Source organism: Haplochromis burtoni, unplaced genomic scaffold (assembly GCF_018398535.1).
Source record: "Haplochromis burtoni strain Fernald_Lab_line unplaced genomic scaffold, NCSU_Asbu1 Contig_29, whole genome shotgun sequence".
Classification (NCBI taxonomy): domain Eukaryota; kingdom Metazoa; phylum Chordata; class Actinopteri; order Cichliformes; family Cichlidae; genus Haplochromis; species Haplochromis burtoni.
The window spans coordinates 3,148,106-3,164,615 of NW_024582390.1; the positions used below are offsets into that span (position 1 = coordinate 3,148,106).

Genomic DNA, 16,510 nt, shown 5'->3' on the forward strand with positions numbered 1-16,510 from the left:
CAGAGAGGTACACAGGGGCAGCATTGGACAAACATTTAAAAACAAATAAAAGCAGAGTTAAGCAGAATCTTTCTATCTTTCTTTGTGGAGAATACTTGGATCAAAATTCTATTTGATTGCCACCTTTTTGCACCTCTTCACTGGTTTTCATTGCTTGGCATTTAAGCGAACATAAATCTTGGACCTTTTAACCCATTTTTCCACAGGCAGCACTGTTATGGTCATTCCAAAGCCCCAGTGAGACCGAAGGTGACGAGGAATTTGTCTTTAGAGCCTTTAAATTTTGAACCTCCCACACCCTTATGGAATTTAATTACAAAAACATCACTAAAACCATTCCAATTTTACGAGCTCACAGCAAATACAAAGAATTAAGCATCTAACATAACGCTATTTAACTATAGTGAGTTTAATGACATTAATGATTATAGAAGAATCTAAATGCAGCTAATTAAACTCTGTAACTATAATGATTTCAATCCATTACTTAACATGATGAATATAATTCTGTGTTATTCTGTAGTTCAATTTGTAGTCATTAAAATACCAAGTTCACCAAACATGCACTACATTGCTTCACTCTTTCAAACATATCTCAGCGATCTCTTTGCCTCAGGCAAGCGCAGGAGTGTTGGCCTTGCTCCATTGGATCTGGTCTGTCGGTGCCTCCTTATAAAGGAGGAGTGAATGTCTGAGGGTCTCTTAGTCTCTTCTCCCAGCAGAACTGACGCTACTGCTGCTTCACAATCAATGAAGTGCAACCCACGGTGCTAGTTGTCCTCTGCTGGTCCTCTGCCCACCCTGCTGCCTTTTTTAATTCTGCATTTTTCACGACTCCGAAAACAGGACTGACTGCAGCAATTGCACAGGAAGCTGGCTTGTAAGTCAATGTGAAGAAAGTCTCTTAATACTTTTAAAGATCTACTACCTTTCTAAATGTCACATTTAAGAGTTTGATTTCTCCAAAAAACAACCTGCTACACTCTGATTTGATGTGAAGACCTCTTTTGTACAGTGTAATTTTGACTTTAATTTGTCGTTGCTGTATTCTCTAAGGGGCAAGGATGTTTCTTACACCACTGCTGCTGGCCACAGCACTTTCCAGCATATGGGCCCAAGACTTTTACCAAGCGAGGAAAACCATCAAGAATTCTGGAGCCAAACCTCTTGCTGCAAATATCTACAATGATCAAGGTAAGAAATAAATGAATAAAGAAGACAGTTTTTAAAGTGATGCATTAATATTTCTTCATTCTCAAAACTTAAGCAGTATATTTCAACAAAATAAGAAACACAAATCCATAACCCCAACTGATTTTGCAAAACTTTTTACATCTTCTCAATATAAATTTTTGGATTTGTTACAAAAATTGCAGCATTTTCTCATCAAATTGATTGAGATGCACTGCAGTCAATCAGTTAATCAGATAACTTGTTCTGTGTGGTCACAGCCATCCTTGATGAAGACTGTAGCCTGGAACTTGCCTTCCTGTTGGACAGCTCTGAGAGTGCAAAAGACAATCATGAGGATGAAAAGCAGTTTGCCATGAACATGGTGGACAGACTCCGAGGTGTCCGGCTGCAGACTGGACGCAGCTTGAGTTTGAGAGTTGCTCTGCTGCAGTACAGCAGCCACGTTATCACAGAGCAGACCTTCAGAGATTGGAGAGGAGCAGAGAATTTCAAGACCCAAATAGCCCCAATAGTCTACATTGGGCATGGCACCTACACCACGTACGCCATCACCAACATGACCAAGATTTACCTGGAAGAATCCAGCCCCCACAGCATCAAAGTAGCAGTGCTGCTTACAGATGGTGTTTCCCACCCAAGGAACCCTGACATTTTCTCTGCTGTTGCTGAAGCCAAAAACCAGGGCATCAAGTTCTTCACTTTGGGCATCACCCGAGCAGCCAATGAGCCGGCCAATGTTGCTAATCTCCGCCTCCTTGCCAGCTCCCCTGCTTCTGTCTTTCTCCGTAATTTACAGGATAATAACATAGTCGAAAAAATCTCCACTGAAATTGTGAGTATTTAGCATTAAAGCTCATCTCTCAGTAGACAAAACAAAAAAGAAAAGTGATGTATTTGCTTTGAATGGGAGTTGGTACATTGATATGCAAGCTTCATGTAATCTTATAGAGATGAAGTGATGACAGTGCTGTGGAAAAAACAAATGAAAGATGTTCATGTCCGTTATGGATTTATGCCTTTCTCCCGAACCTTTAAAAAGACACACAAAGGAAAAGCCCCCAGGATTTTCTTTTCCGTCTGGTAATCTCTAATTGTATTACTGTTGATATTAAACTGCCTTAACAATTAAAATTAATAATTGGGTTAAGGCGGTTAGATTTCCTGTGGAATAATACATGGTGTGCATATATCCATTTCCATTGCATCTGACCACTTTATTTATTACACACACTCATTCACTCATTGTAACTCATCATTTTAAAGGACTTTAAAAGTTAATAGATAATGCAAAGTTAAAATTTGTATACCAAAATCTCATTATTTCCTAAATTTTTATCAAAACCAATGCATGTAGACACGTACGTTATGCTGAATCAAGACAACACATCTTGGCAATAACAGAAGAAACCTAATAAGTGTCTGAAGTATGTTTGTACAACTGACAACAAGTCCATTTCTATTTTCTTTGCAGATTGGTTTAGCTGATGAAGATGTAAGTACAAGTTACAAATATTAACTCACACTAACTGTAGATATTTGATATTCAATAAAATGTCATTAAGTAGCTAAATTATTTAATTTAATTGACTGTTAAAAAATGGCTTTTATCACAGTTTAATAATCGTATCTCTGCTCTTTGAAGTGCCCAGTGGCTCAGAGATGTGCTTGTGACAAAGGAGAGAGAGGACCCAGTGGGCCTGCAGTAAGTATGAAAATACACCATAAGCAATGCGTTTTCTTTGAAGTGTCGCACTCATCGGTGAGAAGGATTTCAGAAACATTTTATACGAACCTGATATTTTAGTTATGATTGCTGTGTCATTGTTGTTCAGACGGGATAATTGCTTGCTTTTTAAATGCAGTTTAGAGGCATTTGCACAAACAAAGAAGATGGGTGGTTCAATCCCACCATCTTAAAGAAGATTAATGAAAAAGGACCAGAGACTTTCATCTTCTATTTGAAGAGAAATATATTTACTTACCCTCATCTAGTTATTATACTAATGTGACATCGGATGTGACCCATGGAAGACAGAAGCATCACATTTAGAGCTTCCTGTAAAACTGATTCTTGGGCCATAGTAAATCTCACTAATCTTGCCATGGTCAATGGGACGAGGATAGAAGAATACTTACACAAGATGATCTGAGCTGTTCTACACACATACTCACATATTTTACTCATAACAACTTTAGTTTAAGCCCTTCTCCTGCTCAGATAACGTGGTCAAGTTATCGGCAGACAGTCATATTACTGACTGACAACTACTGTGAGACCAGGTGCTTTCACCACAGAGAGATTCTTCACATTCTTACACTCAGACTAAGAGGTTCTCATAATTGCTCTTATTGGTAAAATTACCACAAACTAGGGATTTCTGGTGAATAGTAACTGACACACACTATCCAGGTGCAGCTCAAAACAATGACCTATGGCCATGTGGACAAGATGTTTCATGTTTCATATTTTCAGCGATCATACAGATCTGTCAGAAAGGTCCCTGACCTTTTTCCACACGGTTACTCGGCAACAACTTGGTTGAGGTTAAAGGTCATAGTGTTATCTGCTGAAGTCATTTTGTGCACAGCAACAAGAATGCAAAATTTACAAAACAAATTATCAAATCTCTATCTTGATTTTGTTGCATTTTCCAGGGAAAGAAAGGTCGCCCTGGTGATGATGGAGCCCCGGGGCCTAAAGGGCAAAAGGTTTGTGCCCTTTGATGGATATGTGGACTGCTCTGAATGTTAAGCTCTTAGCTTGCAGAAATTTTCATGAGTTACTTAATACTTCCGTCTTTTGCAAAAAGACGTTAGGCTTCCCTGAACTTACAAAACTCGTGCTTTTAATTCACTTCTTCGCTTGTGTCCAGTGGAGTACCACAAGGTTCAATATTAGGTTCGATTTTATTTTCCTCATATTCATATTACCTTGTATTTAAAAATATGTGTATCACTATTGTGCTGTTGCTCTTCCTTACCTCTAATATACTGGTGACAGCAGGTAAGAAATTAGGTTCATAAGGGTAACTTTAGTGCCTATGATGATAAACATGCATTTTGTATAATAGCAGACATTTTTTCCATGACTATAAATGCTTGCAGAGCTTTCAACCCATGTTTACGTCTTGTAATTAAGAGCTACTTTGTAATTAAAATGTTTAAGAACTACATTTACATCTTTCCAACATTGCTTTATATGCTAGTATTGATTTACATTGTAACTATGAAATGTCTGTGTTGTCTTTCTTAATCTTAACTTTTATTTACTGGCTTCCATTAAGTATAGTGATTATGAGGTCTTTCTAAATTATTTCTGAATTATTATCTGAATTGCTTTAACACACTAATAATGTACAAGTATCCATTTTTGTTTCTAAACCTGTTTCTAATCCCACCTAAGGGTGAAGCAGGATTAAGTGGAGTACCCGGGCGAGAGGGTCCAGAGGTAAATGACACTATTTGTGATCAACATCTTCATTGTTTCTGAAACTTGTTCACACATGGCGTCTCAATCATTTTTTATTTGCAGGGAAAACCAGGTTACAGAGGAGATAAGGTATGAAATTTAGATTAGTAACAGTGGTGGGATGTTTTGGAGCGAATTGAAGCCTGAACTGTTTTTGTAATTTCTGCGCAGGGTGAGAGGGGTGAATGTGGCACTCCAGGAATCAAAGGAGACAGGGTATGGCATTGCTCTTGGTATTAAACATTCTAATATTAACTAACATTTTCAATTTAATGGATTTTACTAATTGTGTATATGGTAATTGGGTTTATGGTCTGTTTCCTATGGTTGTTTAATGTGTTTCAGGGTCCTGAGGGGTCAATAGGAGAAAGAGGACCCCGAGGCCTGCAGGTTAGTATGAACTCATGTGTCTTAACATAAATTTAATAAGCAACTTAATAAGCAGACAAAACAGAGCAGCAAAGTGTTATACCTCAGAATCAGTGGGTACTGTCTTCATCACTGTTTTTCATCAGTTTTTAGTTGCAACTCATATTTTCTCCTGTCTTTGTCATCTTGTTCAGTAGTAGCCTTCATGCCTTAGTGTCACCTGTTTGTTTTCTTCCCCTAATTTTATCATGAAGCATCATTTTTTTGTGTTGTTTTGTTTGTACTTGCTGCTTTTGTTTCCCTGTGATCATCTGGCATCACAGGTTTGTGGTGTGGTTGATTTTTCACACCTGAGCTTTGTTTCACTTGTGTCTTGTTTTGTAAATGATGCTTTGTGTGTTTTAAAAAGGATAGACCACTGGGAATTATTGAAGATGATTTATTGAAATATAGCATTTAGTTGAGCTATTTGGCAATTAGTTAATGATAACCCATCGTAACAGAATGCCTGCAGTGATAGGAATAAAGACAGGATCTCCTGGAGTCTAGACACTGGTGCCGGCGAAGATGAAGATGGAGATTTGGATAGAGCTGTGAGTGACCAGGTTCAGCAGAGATAGGGACAGGGAAGCAGGCAGATGAGTGATTACAGATTTTCCTTATTAAACTTACACATAAGCTTCATTTGAAATCCTGTCAGTTTCTTTTTTCTGGTGCTTAACCATTTCATGTCCTGCATTCTTTTGGATTATTACCTTTGAATTTGTTTTGTTATGCACTTTAGCAATTAGCATTTAGTAACGCTGTTTTTTGCTCCATTTACTAAACAGTTCAAATGTTTGTGTCAACATTTGAACTGATTTGAACTGCACACCCACAATATTGTGATATTTCAAGTGATGATCAGTCACCGTATGCTGTTCTTATCCAGGGTTTACCAGGACCGCATGGAGACAGGGGACCTGAGGGCCCCCAGGGAAAGCAGGTCTGCCACTTTCTGACAACTTTTACTTATCCTACCATGCACATCTGCTGTGACCTTTGCATTTCCTTTTATGTTGAGTATAAACAAGAGGTTAGAGTTTTTCTACCTCGGTAATAACTCTATAACACAGAAGCCGGTTGTCTTCTAATAGACCCCTGCGTGAAGACTTGGCAATGAGCCAATGTCTTCCCCATCATTACTTCCATTCAGGAGCTCAGGGGAAAAAAACATAATGAAAAAGTCTCACTCTAGGCTCTCCCAATGGCCCATATCCTGTGTCTAAATACAGATTATGGGGTGCCCACACCATCTTCAGCTTTTCCAACAAGGCTTGCACTTAATAACACACATGGAAAGTCTGTGTATGCTCAGTGTCTCACCATGTGAGGACCTGTATGCATTTGGAAAGATTACAAGGAGTCTTGGTGGTCCCTATGCAATTTGTGCAAGCACACAAGCAAGTCGAGTAGCTGTAAGACAAGTCTTTGTATTAATTCCTTGTATCAGTTCAGGTTAAAACTGTAGACAGAGACTTTATTAAACAGTCTAAGTGATTACATGATTTTGAGCTTATTCTTCTTATCTTTAGATAACAGCTACCATTACCCCAACTTTGAGATTCACCTTTGATGTAGTAATGACCTTTGGGCCTTCTTAACCTTATACACAGGAAAAAATAAAACATTTCAGTCCTTTTTCCATCTTTTTCATACAATGAAACCAAGCTACTAAAGGTTTAAATTAAGTGGTAACAAACGATGAGAGATATAAACATTGTCGTTCAGTACGTCTATATGCTAATGCTTCCAAGTCCAACATACCGTTGTTTAAATAATATGTTTGTGAATACAGGGTGAACGGGGCCCATCCGGCCCTCCAGGAATTCAAGGGGAGACTGGTATTGGGCTTCCTGGACCAAAAGCAAGTCATGTTATGAACTTTCCTCTGAATATTGATCGTCGTGATTGTGTTTGGGTGACTAATTTGCACTAATATTTCTCTTCAGGGTGACATGGGATTCCAGGGCAGACCAGGTCCTCATGGTCCTCCAGGAGTGGGTGAACCCGGCCTTCCTGTAAGTTCAGAAGCATCAGAGTCTGTGCTATAGTTTTATAGCTGTGAAGTCAGTGTTGGTGTTAGTGGGAGATCTGCTCTCTGAAGAAAGTCTGTATTTTGACTTACAGCTAGCTATATTGTACGCTGATTATCTTTACAGGGGGCGCAAGGACCACAAGGTGTTCAAGGGGAAAAAGGACCCCAAGGTGAAGGGTTTCCTGGGCCAAAGGTATTTCTTTAAATCTATCATTAGAGAATAAAACAATTTGGGGTTGTGTTTAAAAGGCAGGCGAGTGAAAGACAAATGATATTTTTGAAAAAATATTAAACATTATTAGTGTATCCTCCACCAAGGCAAATGTCCTACATTGCATTTAAGATAAGATATAATTTATTAATCGCAGATTTTGGAGGAAAAACAAACCTGAACCAAAGCCCATTTTAATAGGTTCTTTCTTCAGCCATGCTCCACTTCTCCCCAATTTTTGATAAATGTGACACTGGTAGTTTTGCATAATCTTGCAAATAGAGGAGGAAAACACTATTTTGAAACCATAAGAAATGTGGCAAAAATATTGATCTGAACTAATCTGAGAGTGCTTCACCTCTATATCACGGCACTGAAAACACACCTCTGATCTTACACTACTAGACAAAATGAGTGCTGCAGATAATCTGCCTTCATTATAATGATCTTTAAACTAACTACTTTCATCATTACCAACTTCAAAATCTATTACAGTAAATATTCCATGAATCATTTGCTGTATCTGAAGGTTACAAAGACATAAATTGTGATTAAATAAGCTCCTCAGCGAGCATTACTAAAAGAAACAAAGAGTGTATGATTCAGTCTCAGGTAACTAGTTGATACACATCTGTCAAAATCAGCCTCTGTTCCAGCTCACTGACTCACAATACAGGCGTTCACTCAAGCGTGTATACACACTCTGTTGTTAAGCCTAAAAACTATGTTTTCCCCATGCTGCCACATGCTGCATTTTAAAACACACAGCAGACGTCTCATTCAAATAGAGATAGCTGGGATTCAACCAAGGGCTTAGCAAGACATGTTAATACTAATGACAGCAGGTCTTACTGTGTAGCAGCAAAGAAAACAACCTAACCACAGCGAAGTAAAAACAGTATGATAACCGAGTAAGAGTAAAAACCTAAAATAATGTTAGCAACACTCTCTTTATAAAGTTGTTGAAGTTTCTGTGTAAAGAATTCTAAAAGCAGTTTTATTTGTTGAGGGAATTAACACTGAAATGTCCTCAAGCAGTTTTAATCGCTTTCAGACTTTCTGGTGATTATACTTTTTACTATACCATCCTATTGAGAAAAAACCTCCTCTCCATTCAGATTTTTTAAATGAACAAACACTAGTTTAGATAAAAGTATTGTACACTCAAAAATTGTCAGAAAGACAAACAAACAAAAACATGTCATTCCTGGGTCATGGGATCATTGTGAATCACTCAGCAACAGGAGCAAACATGCCCTCCTGCCATGCTTTACTGAAACAGTGGGATTTGGCTGTGACCCAATCTTGACTAATGGAATTAACCTGACTTTGGTTTACAGGGGGATCGAGGGCTGCCAGGGCCCAGGGGACCGCGGGGACAGCAGGGTGTAGGCATCAAAGGAGAAAAGGTGGGTTGTAAATGAAGTTAATTAAGAAAATTCAGTGCAACAACAAAGACTGTTCACAACAAAGGCTCTAATGAAATCCACAAGGGGAAACTCTAGAAGTCCTTTAGGCTACAATTATAAAAATGTTGTGACTGAGTGAGGCAAAATACAGGAGTGCGTTAGATTAAACATCTGGTTACTGTGGGGATGTTAACGGTAGTGCATACAGCAGGGCTGCACTATATACTATACAGTTAGGTAGCTATAACACAATCTTTCATTGGCTGCTTGTGAGTTAAACATTTATTAACCTGAAAAAAGGTTGATAAACACAACAAATGTGAAAATACAGTATATGAAGATAAAATGAGTCTGGGAACTTACTGTACATAACCATATTCTGTATGTGTGTACAGGATATGATGAAGTGTAATCTATAAAATAAAAATGAGTTTTTGTTTGCATTGCTGTTGATCTTTACGGTCTTTCTCACGATATGAGTTTCCTATACACTATAATACTAATTCTAGCATTTTCAGAAACAAACTAAAACCCACCGGGAGGCTGAGACTGGGCCTGCATACTTTTGTGCAACAATAGTGATTCCCTGAAATCAAAATCAACTTTAAATCTTTATTAATGAAAGGGAAACCAAAAGGACACAAATTTAATGCACAAAAAAATCTCAGGGATCACAAAAGAGGAAAGGGATCCATTCACCCTCTCTTCTACAGCTAACACTGGGTGAACACATGAATGTTAACAGTAAGTATTTATGATTATGGTGGTTTATTCCCAGGGAGAACTGGGCCAACCAGGATTGCCAGGGCCAACTGGACCAATAGCAGTGGGCATACAGGGAGAAAAGGTCAGGGCGACATCTTTATCTAAATGCTATTTGATTGCCTTTATTTGTTCTGACACATATGCTGAGAAATTGGAATGCAGTAGCACCACACATTAAAATAACCCTTGAATCATTATTATTATTGTACAGGGAAATGAAGGACCAAGAGGCCCTCCTGGAGTCAGAGGTCTTCCAGGAGAAGGTCTACCTGGGCCCAAGGTTTGTTAAAAAACCCTTAAGATGCATATTCAGATTATTCAGGTTTATTTGTTTACTTTAGTCACGCAGACAAGATAAGAACTTGATTCCCGGTCAGTCTAGAACTAACTTTACCCTGTCCTGTTATATCAGGACAAAATAATTTAGCTGCTTGCCATAGTTATCAAACAGAGACAGCAGACAATTAAAACTACTACAAATGAATAAATTAAAAGGTAAAATATTTCAAATTTAGAATTATTATTAAATCTGAAATATTAAGTTTTCAGATTTAAGTTTAATTAAACATGGTAGGATATGACTAGAATATGACTTCTCTTCAAAGGGAGACCAAGGTTTACCAGGAGAGCATGGAGCTCCAGGAGAGACAGGTGTTGGTGAACCTGGGCCAAAGGTAAGATAAGCCATTTCCTGAACAAAGTGTGTCAGGCTAATCCTGGTCTAGCAGCATAAAACAGTACTGAATACAGCAAAAGCTGGATGTGAAAACATTCTTCTGTTACAGGGAGAACCTGGAGTGGCAGGAGTGAGTGGCCTGCCTGGTCTGCCAGGAGAAGATGGAGCTCCAGGGCAGAAGGTAAAGCAGTATCTGACTGATCATTTTAACAATGGTTATGAAAAAAAGTCTTATTATTTATTGAATAAACCCATTCGTTCTTTTAGGGTGAGCCTGGTTTGCCTGGTTTAAGAGGTTCTGAGGGGCCACAAGGAGTTGGCACTCAAGGCGAGAAGGTATGTTTATAATTCAGTAGTCTTGTGTATCCCACAGTTTTCTTAATGCTACTCACAAAATATATTTGGTATTCACTCCCAGGGTGACCAGGGTGTTAGGGGCATCCGTGGGTTACATGGACCTCCTGGGGTCTCAGGACCATCTGGACCAAAAGTAAGAATTTCACAGAACATGATGATAATATCTTACTGTGGTACAAAGCGTCCGTGATAGTGTATACACATTAACCCAAACTTTGAACGAAGCCAAAAAAATGAGTCTTCTACCAGTTGTTGGCAGCACACTTGTTGTTAAAATAAAGACAAGTGTGAATAGGATCTTAAGTTCCTCAACAACTTCCTTCCAGGGCGAACGCGGGATACCAGGCCAGCAGGGCATGCCAGGGCAGCCGGGACGGTCCATAGCAGGTGCAAAGGTAAATAAATTTTCTCCTTACACTGATCTTGGTAAGCATCCACCAGTGTAGTCTGATGCAACATAATGCATCAAAAAACTGTTGCTGTAGTCAGACTTAACTGTCTCGCGTTCAGGGTGATATTGGTCCCGCTGGCCCACCTGGTCCTATTGGAGAAACAGGCCATGGACTACCTGGTCCAAAGGTAAATGCAGTCCTAATTTATTAGACACACTGATTAAAACACAAAGGTTTGGGCCTCATTGTTGAATTTGTTGTACCAGGGTGATCGCGGCTATCCAGGTTTACCAGGTCCTGCTGGCCCAAAAGGCCAAGGCATCCCTGGCCCTATGGTTAGTATCAACTGCCAAGACATGACAAATTTCTAAATGTTTTTCCTGCAACTCTGTAATTAGTTAATGTTGTGCAAGGTTGCTAAAACTGGAATAATCTCTGTACTTTATCCAGGGTGCTCCAGGCCAGCCAGGACTACCAGGTGAGCCCGGCCCAGAAGGAGTGGGATTTCCTGGACCTAAGGTTTGTACCTACATGCTACGTGATTCTGGGATAATCTAGTTAGTCTGTTATTATAGTTTTTGCATCGCTGTTTTTTGGGAGGTGGGTTTGATATGTATAAGGATGCCTGTTTTATACTATCATGTCTTTTTCAGGGAGACATTGGGTTTAGAGGATTGCCAGGTTTGCCTGGTCCGCCAGGAGAAGGCTTACAGGGACCACTAGTAAGAGCGATTACAGTTTGATCTAATTGTTTTTAATTCTACATGCTAATTCTAATGTTGACAAATTATAATATTGAAAGTTGTATTTTGAACATATTTAATGTATGTGCTGCTTTGTGTAGAATATGGATTCACTAATATACTTGAAATTCTATGTGTTAAGGGCAATGTTGGAAGGCCAGGTCCTCCAGGCCCAACTGGACCTCAAGGAGAAGGTATTCAAGGTCCAAAGGTAAGTTTTTTATATGTTTTGTATATTCATTCATTCATTTTTGTATATGAAAGAGTGAAGCGGCATTTTATTGGTGCTGACATGTTTCACAAGTGAACTGCCTGGCAAACCGGCCGCAGGATAAACACAAAAATAATTTATGACCTTTCTTGAGTTTGGATCTCTTCTGTATGATTCAGTGAATAACACAGTCTAATTTCAGGGTGAGCCAGGATCGCAAGGCATGACTGGGCCTAGAGGGCCTCGGGGAGATGGGCCTCCTGGAGAAAAAGTGATGAATTTACATGCTGCTTTCAAATATTTTATTGATGTCGGATTACTTGGTCTCTGACTGATAATTTATTCTTCTGTTATGATAGGGTGATCGTGGACTACAGGGTGAGAGGGGGATAAAGGGTACAAAAGGAGACATGGGAGATCCTGGAGTCCCTGGTGAAATGGTAAAATAGACCAAAATAACAATGAGTAAATAAATTACTCATATATGTGTTTTTAACAGCACAAAACTGAAACGTGAATGTTGTTTTTCATCCTTTTTCAAATTACAGGGAAGGCCTGGAGAAAAGGGAGAACCAAGCCTCACTGTAAGTTCAGTAATTCAACATTTTTTTGGGGCCATTCAAAAAAGTAAAAACATTTTCCACTGACATATGTTTTCCATATTTTTCAGAGAGAAGAAATTATTAAGCTGATCAAAGAAATCTGTGGTAAGATTGAGCCTTGTCTATTTTAATAATGATTAATAAACAATTGTGTAGAAACAGACAATGTGGCAAAGTAAAATCTGCAATTAAATCTTTTAAATCTGTGTGCAGAGGAGCTTTGAATTCATTACTGTCATTCTGGTATTTTATTAGTTTGCCAAAGCAGCAGCCAAAAAATATATGATTATGCCATTTGTTTGTCTGTATTTTTGAATGTCTGCATTCTAAACCATAGACTTTAAATGCCTTTACAATGCAACACGGAGCACTGACATTGGCACTGATGGAGGATGTGCTCAGTATGTGCCCCTCTAGTTTAAACTTAGTCAAACATCTATGGATGTTTTGAACAAGAAATTAAAATGTTTTGATGACAGGTTAAAGTACTGAGGTGTTAATTAATACAATTCTGTTTAGTAAGCAAAGTGCATGTAAAGACTGCAGTGCTTAACAAATGCATTAGATCATCTGTATCCAGTATACATGCACTAGTGAGATAAAACAGAAAATGCTAGAATTGCACTCGCAAAACCTGGAGTGAACACTTCTTAAACAGGGTTTTAGTAAATTAAAAACTATAATTAGCCATGGTATCTTCAGAATAAATTGGAATAAAAATATTCCACTGACACTTCAAATCCACGAGAACTTGTATTAGCTGAGGCAAGAACTAGCTAGTGGCCTAGTCGACACCTACTTGTCATAAAGTTGCCTGACCCTAGCTTGTTTATCATTTTAATAGCTAAAAGAGGAAAATTAGCTTTAAAGACCAAAATCTGTTTGTACCAGACTGTCAACATGCATATTTTTGTTGTAAAGTTGGTTATTTTGAAATTTGAGTCTGTAGGGACTGACTCAGTTATGGAGCCAGCCTCAAGTGGCCACTGGATGAACTGCAGGTGCCATCATAGCAACCAGCTGCAGAAGCAACACTCCTAGGTTTAAGAGGGTTTATTGTTATTGCAGATTGTGCCAGTATGAGTAGCCGCTGATGGTCTGCCTTTGCCCATAAACTGCACATGTGCAATAAAGCAGTCATGTACTAACTGCACTTTATACCTTTTCAGGATGTGGCATCAAGTGCAAGGAAAGGCCAATGGAACTTGTCTTCGTCATTGACAGCTCAGAGAGTGTTGGGCCTGAGAACTTTGAGATCATCAAAGATTTCGTCACAAGGTTAGTGGATCGGACCACAGTTGGCCGCAACGCCACCAGAATTGGCCTGGTCCTCTACAGTCTGGATGTTCATTTAGAATTCAACTTGGCTCGCTACATCAGCAAGCAGGACATCAAGCAGACGATCAGAAAAATGCTTTACATGGGAGAGGGCACTTACACTGGCACTGCAATTAGAAAGGCGACTCAGGAGGCTTTCTTCAGCGCCCGCCCCGGTGTCAGAAAAGTAGCCATCGTCATCACTGATGGTCAAACTGACAAACGAGAGCCTGTCAAGCTTGATGTAGCTGTGCGGGAGGCTCACGCTGCAAACATTGAGATGTACGCCCTGGGAATTGTCAATTCCTCTGATCCAACCCAGGCTGAGTTCTTACAGGAACTCAATCTTATAGCCTCAGACCCAGACAGTGAACACGTGTACCTCATTGATGACTTCAACACGCTAACAGGTGAAAGTCAAAGCCAGATACTTTAAATATCGTGAGGAGATTTAAAATGCCTAATAATCCCACTTTTTCTTTCATTTTTCCACAGCACTGGAGTCCAAACTTGTCAGCCAGTTCTGTGAAGATGAAAATGGTGCCTTTATTTACAATCACATTACCAATGGACACCGGAATGGTAACAATGGGCTTCGTGTTAGTGGAAATAATGGAGCAACTACTAATAACTATAATAGCTATGGCAACAATGGTTACATTTTTGGAAACAATGGATATGGATATGGGAACAGTTATGAAGAAGAAATCCAAAACCATAGACACACCAACAGCCGTGGCCGTGGAGACACTTTCACACTGCCCATCAGTGCCGATCCTCTTCCTGTTCAGGTCTCGTCTTCACTGTTTTAATTACATAATACTTTGTTATTTATAGTAAATGTATTTATTGCAATATTGAAACACTGTGCTGCTGTTTCACACAGGTAACAGAGGATGATGATGGTGAAGATTTAGATTTAAGGGCTCACGTGCGGGGTGACAAGCATCTGTCTAGAGTCAACAAAACAACATTTATATCACCTGGTAGAGAAAGTTCTGTGTCCAAAACAACTGTTGTATCATCTTCATCATCATCTGTATCTGGAATATCTTCATCAACACTGACTTCAAGTTCCTCCTCAAACTCAAATCAGTTACAGCCTGTGGTGATTCCAGTTCAGCCTGGAGGTGAGTACCACACTCCTGTACTGGATATGTCACAGAAAGAAAAACATAAAAACTAAATGAAAATTACCTGCTGAGGCAAATCAATACACTGTGTTAATAAAAAAAAAGAAGGTTGTAAGCAGTGTGGGGTTGTAGTACATGGAAATTCTCCAAAGTAGAGTCGTGAAAAGGGAAGATTTCAGGGGACTCTGTGCAGTATTGCAGTCTAACTTGTAAAGGTTTAGTAGCAATAACTTAAAGCAGCTGTTTTCTGTATAACTTTATTAGTCTCTCACATCATTTTGGAATTTTGGCCCAACTGTTACAGTTTTTCTTCAGTATGTTAAATTTGCAGAAATTCATTTGTACACATCTCTTTTAAGGTCCTGTCACAGCATTTCAGTTGAGGGTCAAGATCTTCATTTCCATTGGGCCATTAAAAGACATTGGTTCTTTTCTTTTTAGCCTTTTTTTTCTTTTGTAGCTTTGCTGATGAGCTTGGTATCAATGTCTTGTTGCAAGAACTAATTTTGACTATACACTTTAAGAAACCTTGAATCTATCAGCGTTAGCGCTGTCGGGAAAGGGCTAAGTCTATTCTTCTGGCACATAAATGTTTTTTTTAGTAAACATGTGTCTCACATACCATTTCCTTGTCTAGATCCCCGCTGTGACCTCAGCTTGGACCAAGGCACCTGCCGAGACTATATCATACGCTGGTATTATGACAAGCAGGCCAATGCTTGTGCACAGTTCTGGTACGGAGGCTGTGGTGGAAATGGCAACCGTTACGAAACAGAAGATGAATGCAAGAAGACTTGCGTTCTGCTCAGAGGAGGTAAAATCTGTAGATTTTAAACAGTAAATGTGCATTTTTGTTCATTGGTGTTTCTTCTGTGAGTATCATTTTGTCACTTCATTGTCCATTTCAGGTGGATAAAAGGAGGAAACAGCATCACCAGGAGTCCAGCTCTACAACCTTCAGCTTTCCTCATTTTAATGAGATGCCTTGTGACTCTTGTGTCACAGTTGGCCTTAGACACAAAAATATTTTTAATAAATAGAAAGACAGCTGACATGTTCCTGGTTTAACAGAAACAAAATCAGATTGACTTTTATTTTATTAAAAAGCCTTTCTTACCTCGGCGATATTGTATTGTCCTTCCTAGGCTTAAACTTCTATGGATTATTCTTATACCTCACCCAGACATGCAGTTTATATATGCTGAATATATTTAGAGTAAAACAGCATTAGTGAAATGTTTTATATGATGCTGATATATGTGTTTTGAGTACTTTTGTGTTTTGCTGTTGGTTTTTCCTGATTCTATTGCAATGTGTCCACATGGGTAAAACTGGCAGCTGTAATAAAGTAACAAAGGTGTTTTACTACATGTGTCCTGCTTCCAGAGGTCTGCTGCAGATCAGATCTTCTTCTTAATGCATTCTCAATCATCCAGGAAAGTAAATCTACAAAAGTTGATTCTGTTCATCTGGACGTAGCGTTTTGTGGGAGAAAGGTTTCGTCACTCATCCAAGTGGCTTCTTCTGACTGCAGGTTTCCCCGATCTTATAAACAGTACATTTGCATAATGACTGAAACCAGCCC

At 39.0% G+C, this 16,510-nt stretch overlaps 1 protein-coding gene across 1 annotated transcript; it reads left to right on the forward strand.

Moving 5' to 3' along the window:
• Positions 1-612: 612 nt before the first annotated feature.
• On the forward strand, positions 613-16,290 carry col28a2a (collagen, type XXVIII, alpha 2a). Its single transcript, XM_042219221.1, has 36 exons — positions 613-880; positions 1,057-1,194; positions 1,452-2,026; positions 2,666-2,686; positions 2,837-2,896; positions 3,850-3,903; positions 4,598-4,642; positions 4,727-4,753; positions 4,835-4,879; positions 5,009-5,053; positions 5,964-6,017; positions 6,870-6,938; positions 7,024-7,092; positions 7,234-7,302; positions 8,661-8,729; positions 9,508-9,576; positions 9,706-9,774; positions 10,100-10,168; positions 10,280-10,351; positions 10,438-10,506; positions 10,589-10,660; positions 10,854-10,922; positions 11,038-11,106; positions 11,186-11,254; positions 11,370-11,438; positions 11,573-11,641; positions 11,805-11,873; positions 12,076-12,144; positions 12,233-12,313; positions 12,422-12,457; positions 12,544-12,580; positions 13,645-14,202; positions 14,288-14,583; positions 14,679-14,922; positions 15,563-15,739; positions 15,834-16,290. The coding sequence occupies exons 2-36, from the start codon at positions 1,065-1,067 to the stop codon at positions 15,839-15,841; spliced, it is 3,672 nt and encodes a 1,223-aa protein (XP_042075155.1). The 5' UTR covers positions 613-880; positions 1,057-1,064; the 3' UTR covers positions 15,842-16,290.
• The last annotated feature ends 220 nt before the right edge of the window (positions 16,291-16,510 follow it).

Coding starts and splice junctions, on each gene's coding strand:
- col28a2a (XM_042219221.1), top strand. CDS start 1,065: ATGTTTCTTACACCACTGCTGCTGGCCACAGCACTTTCCAGCATATGG. Junction 4,754..4,834: donor CAGGTTACAGAGGAGATAAG/GTATGAAATTTA, acceptor ATTTCTGCGCAG/GGTGAGAGGGGTGAATGTGG. Junction 11,439..11,572: donor TGGGATTTCCTGGACCTAAG/GTTTGTACCTAC, acceptor TGTCTTTTTCAG/GGAGACATTGGGTTTAGAGG.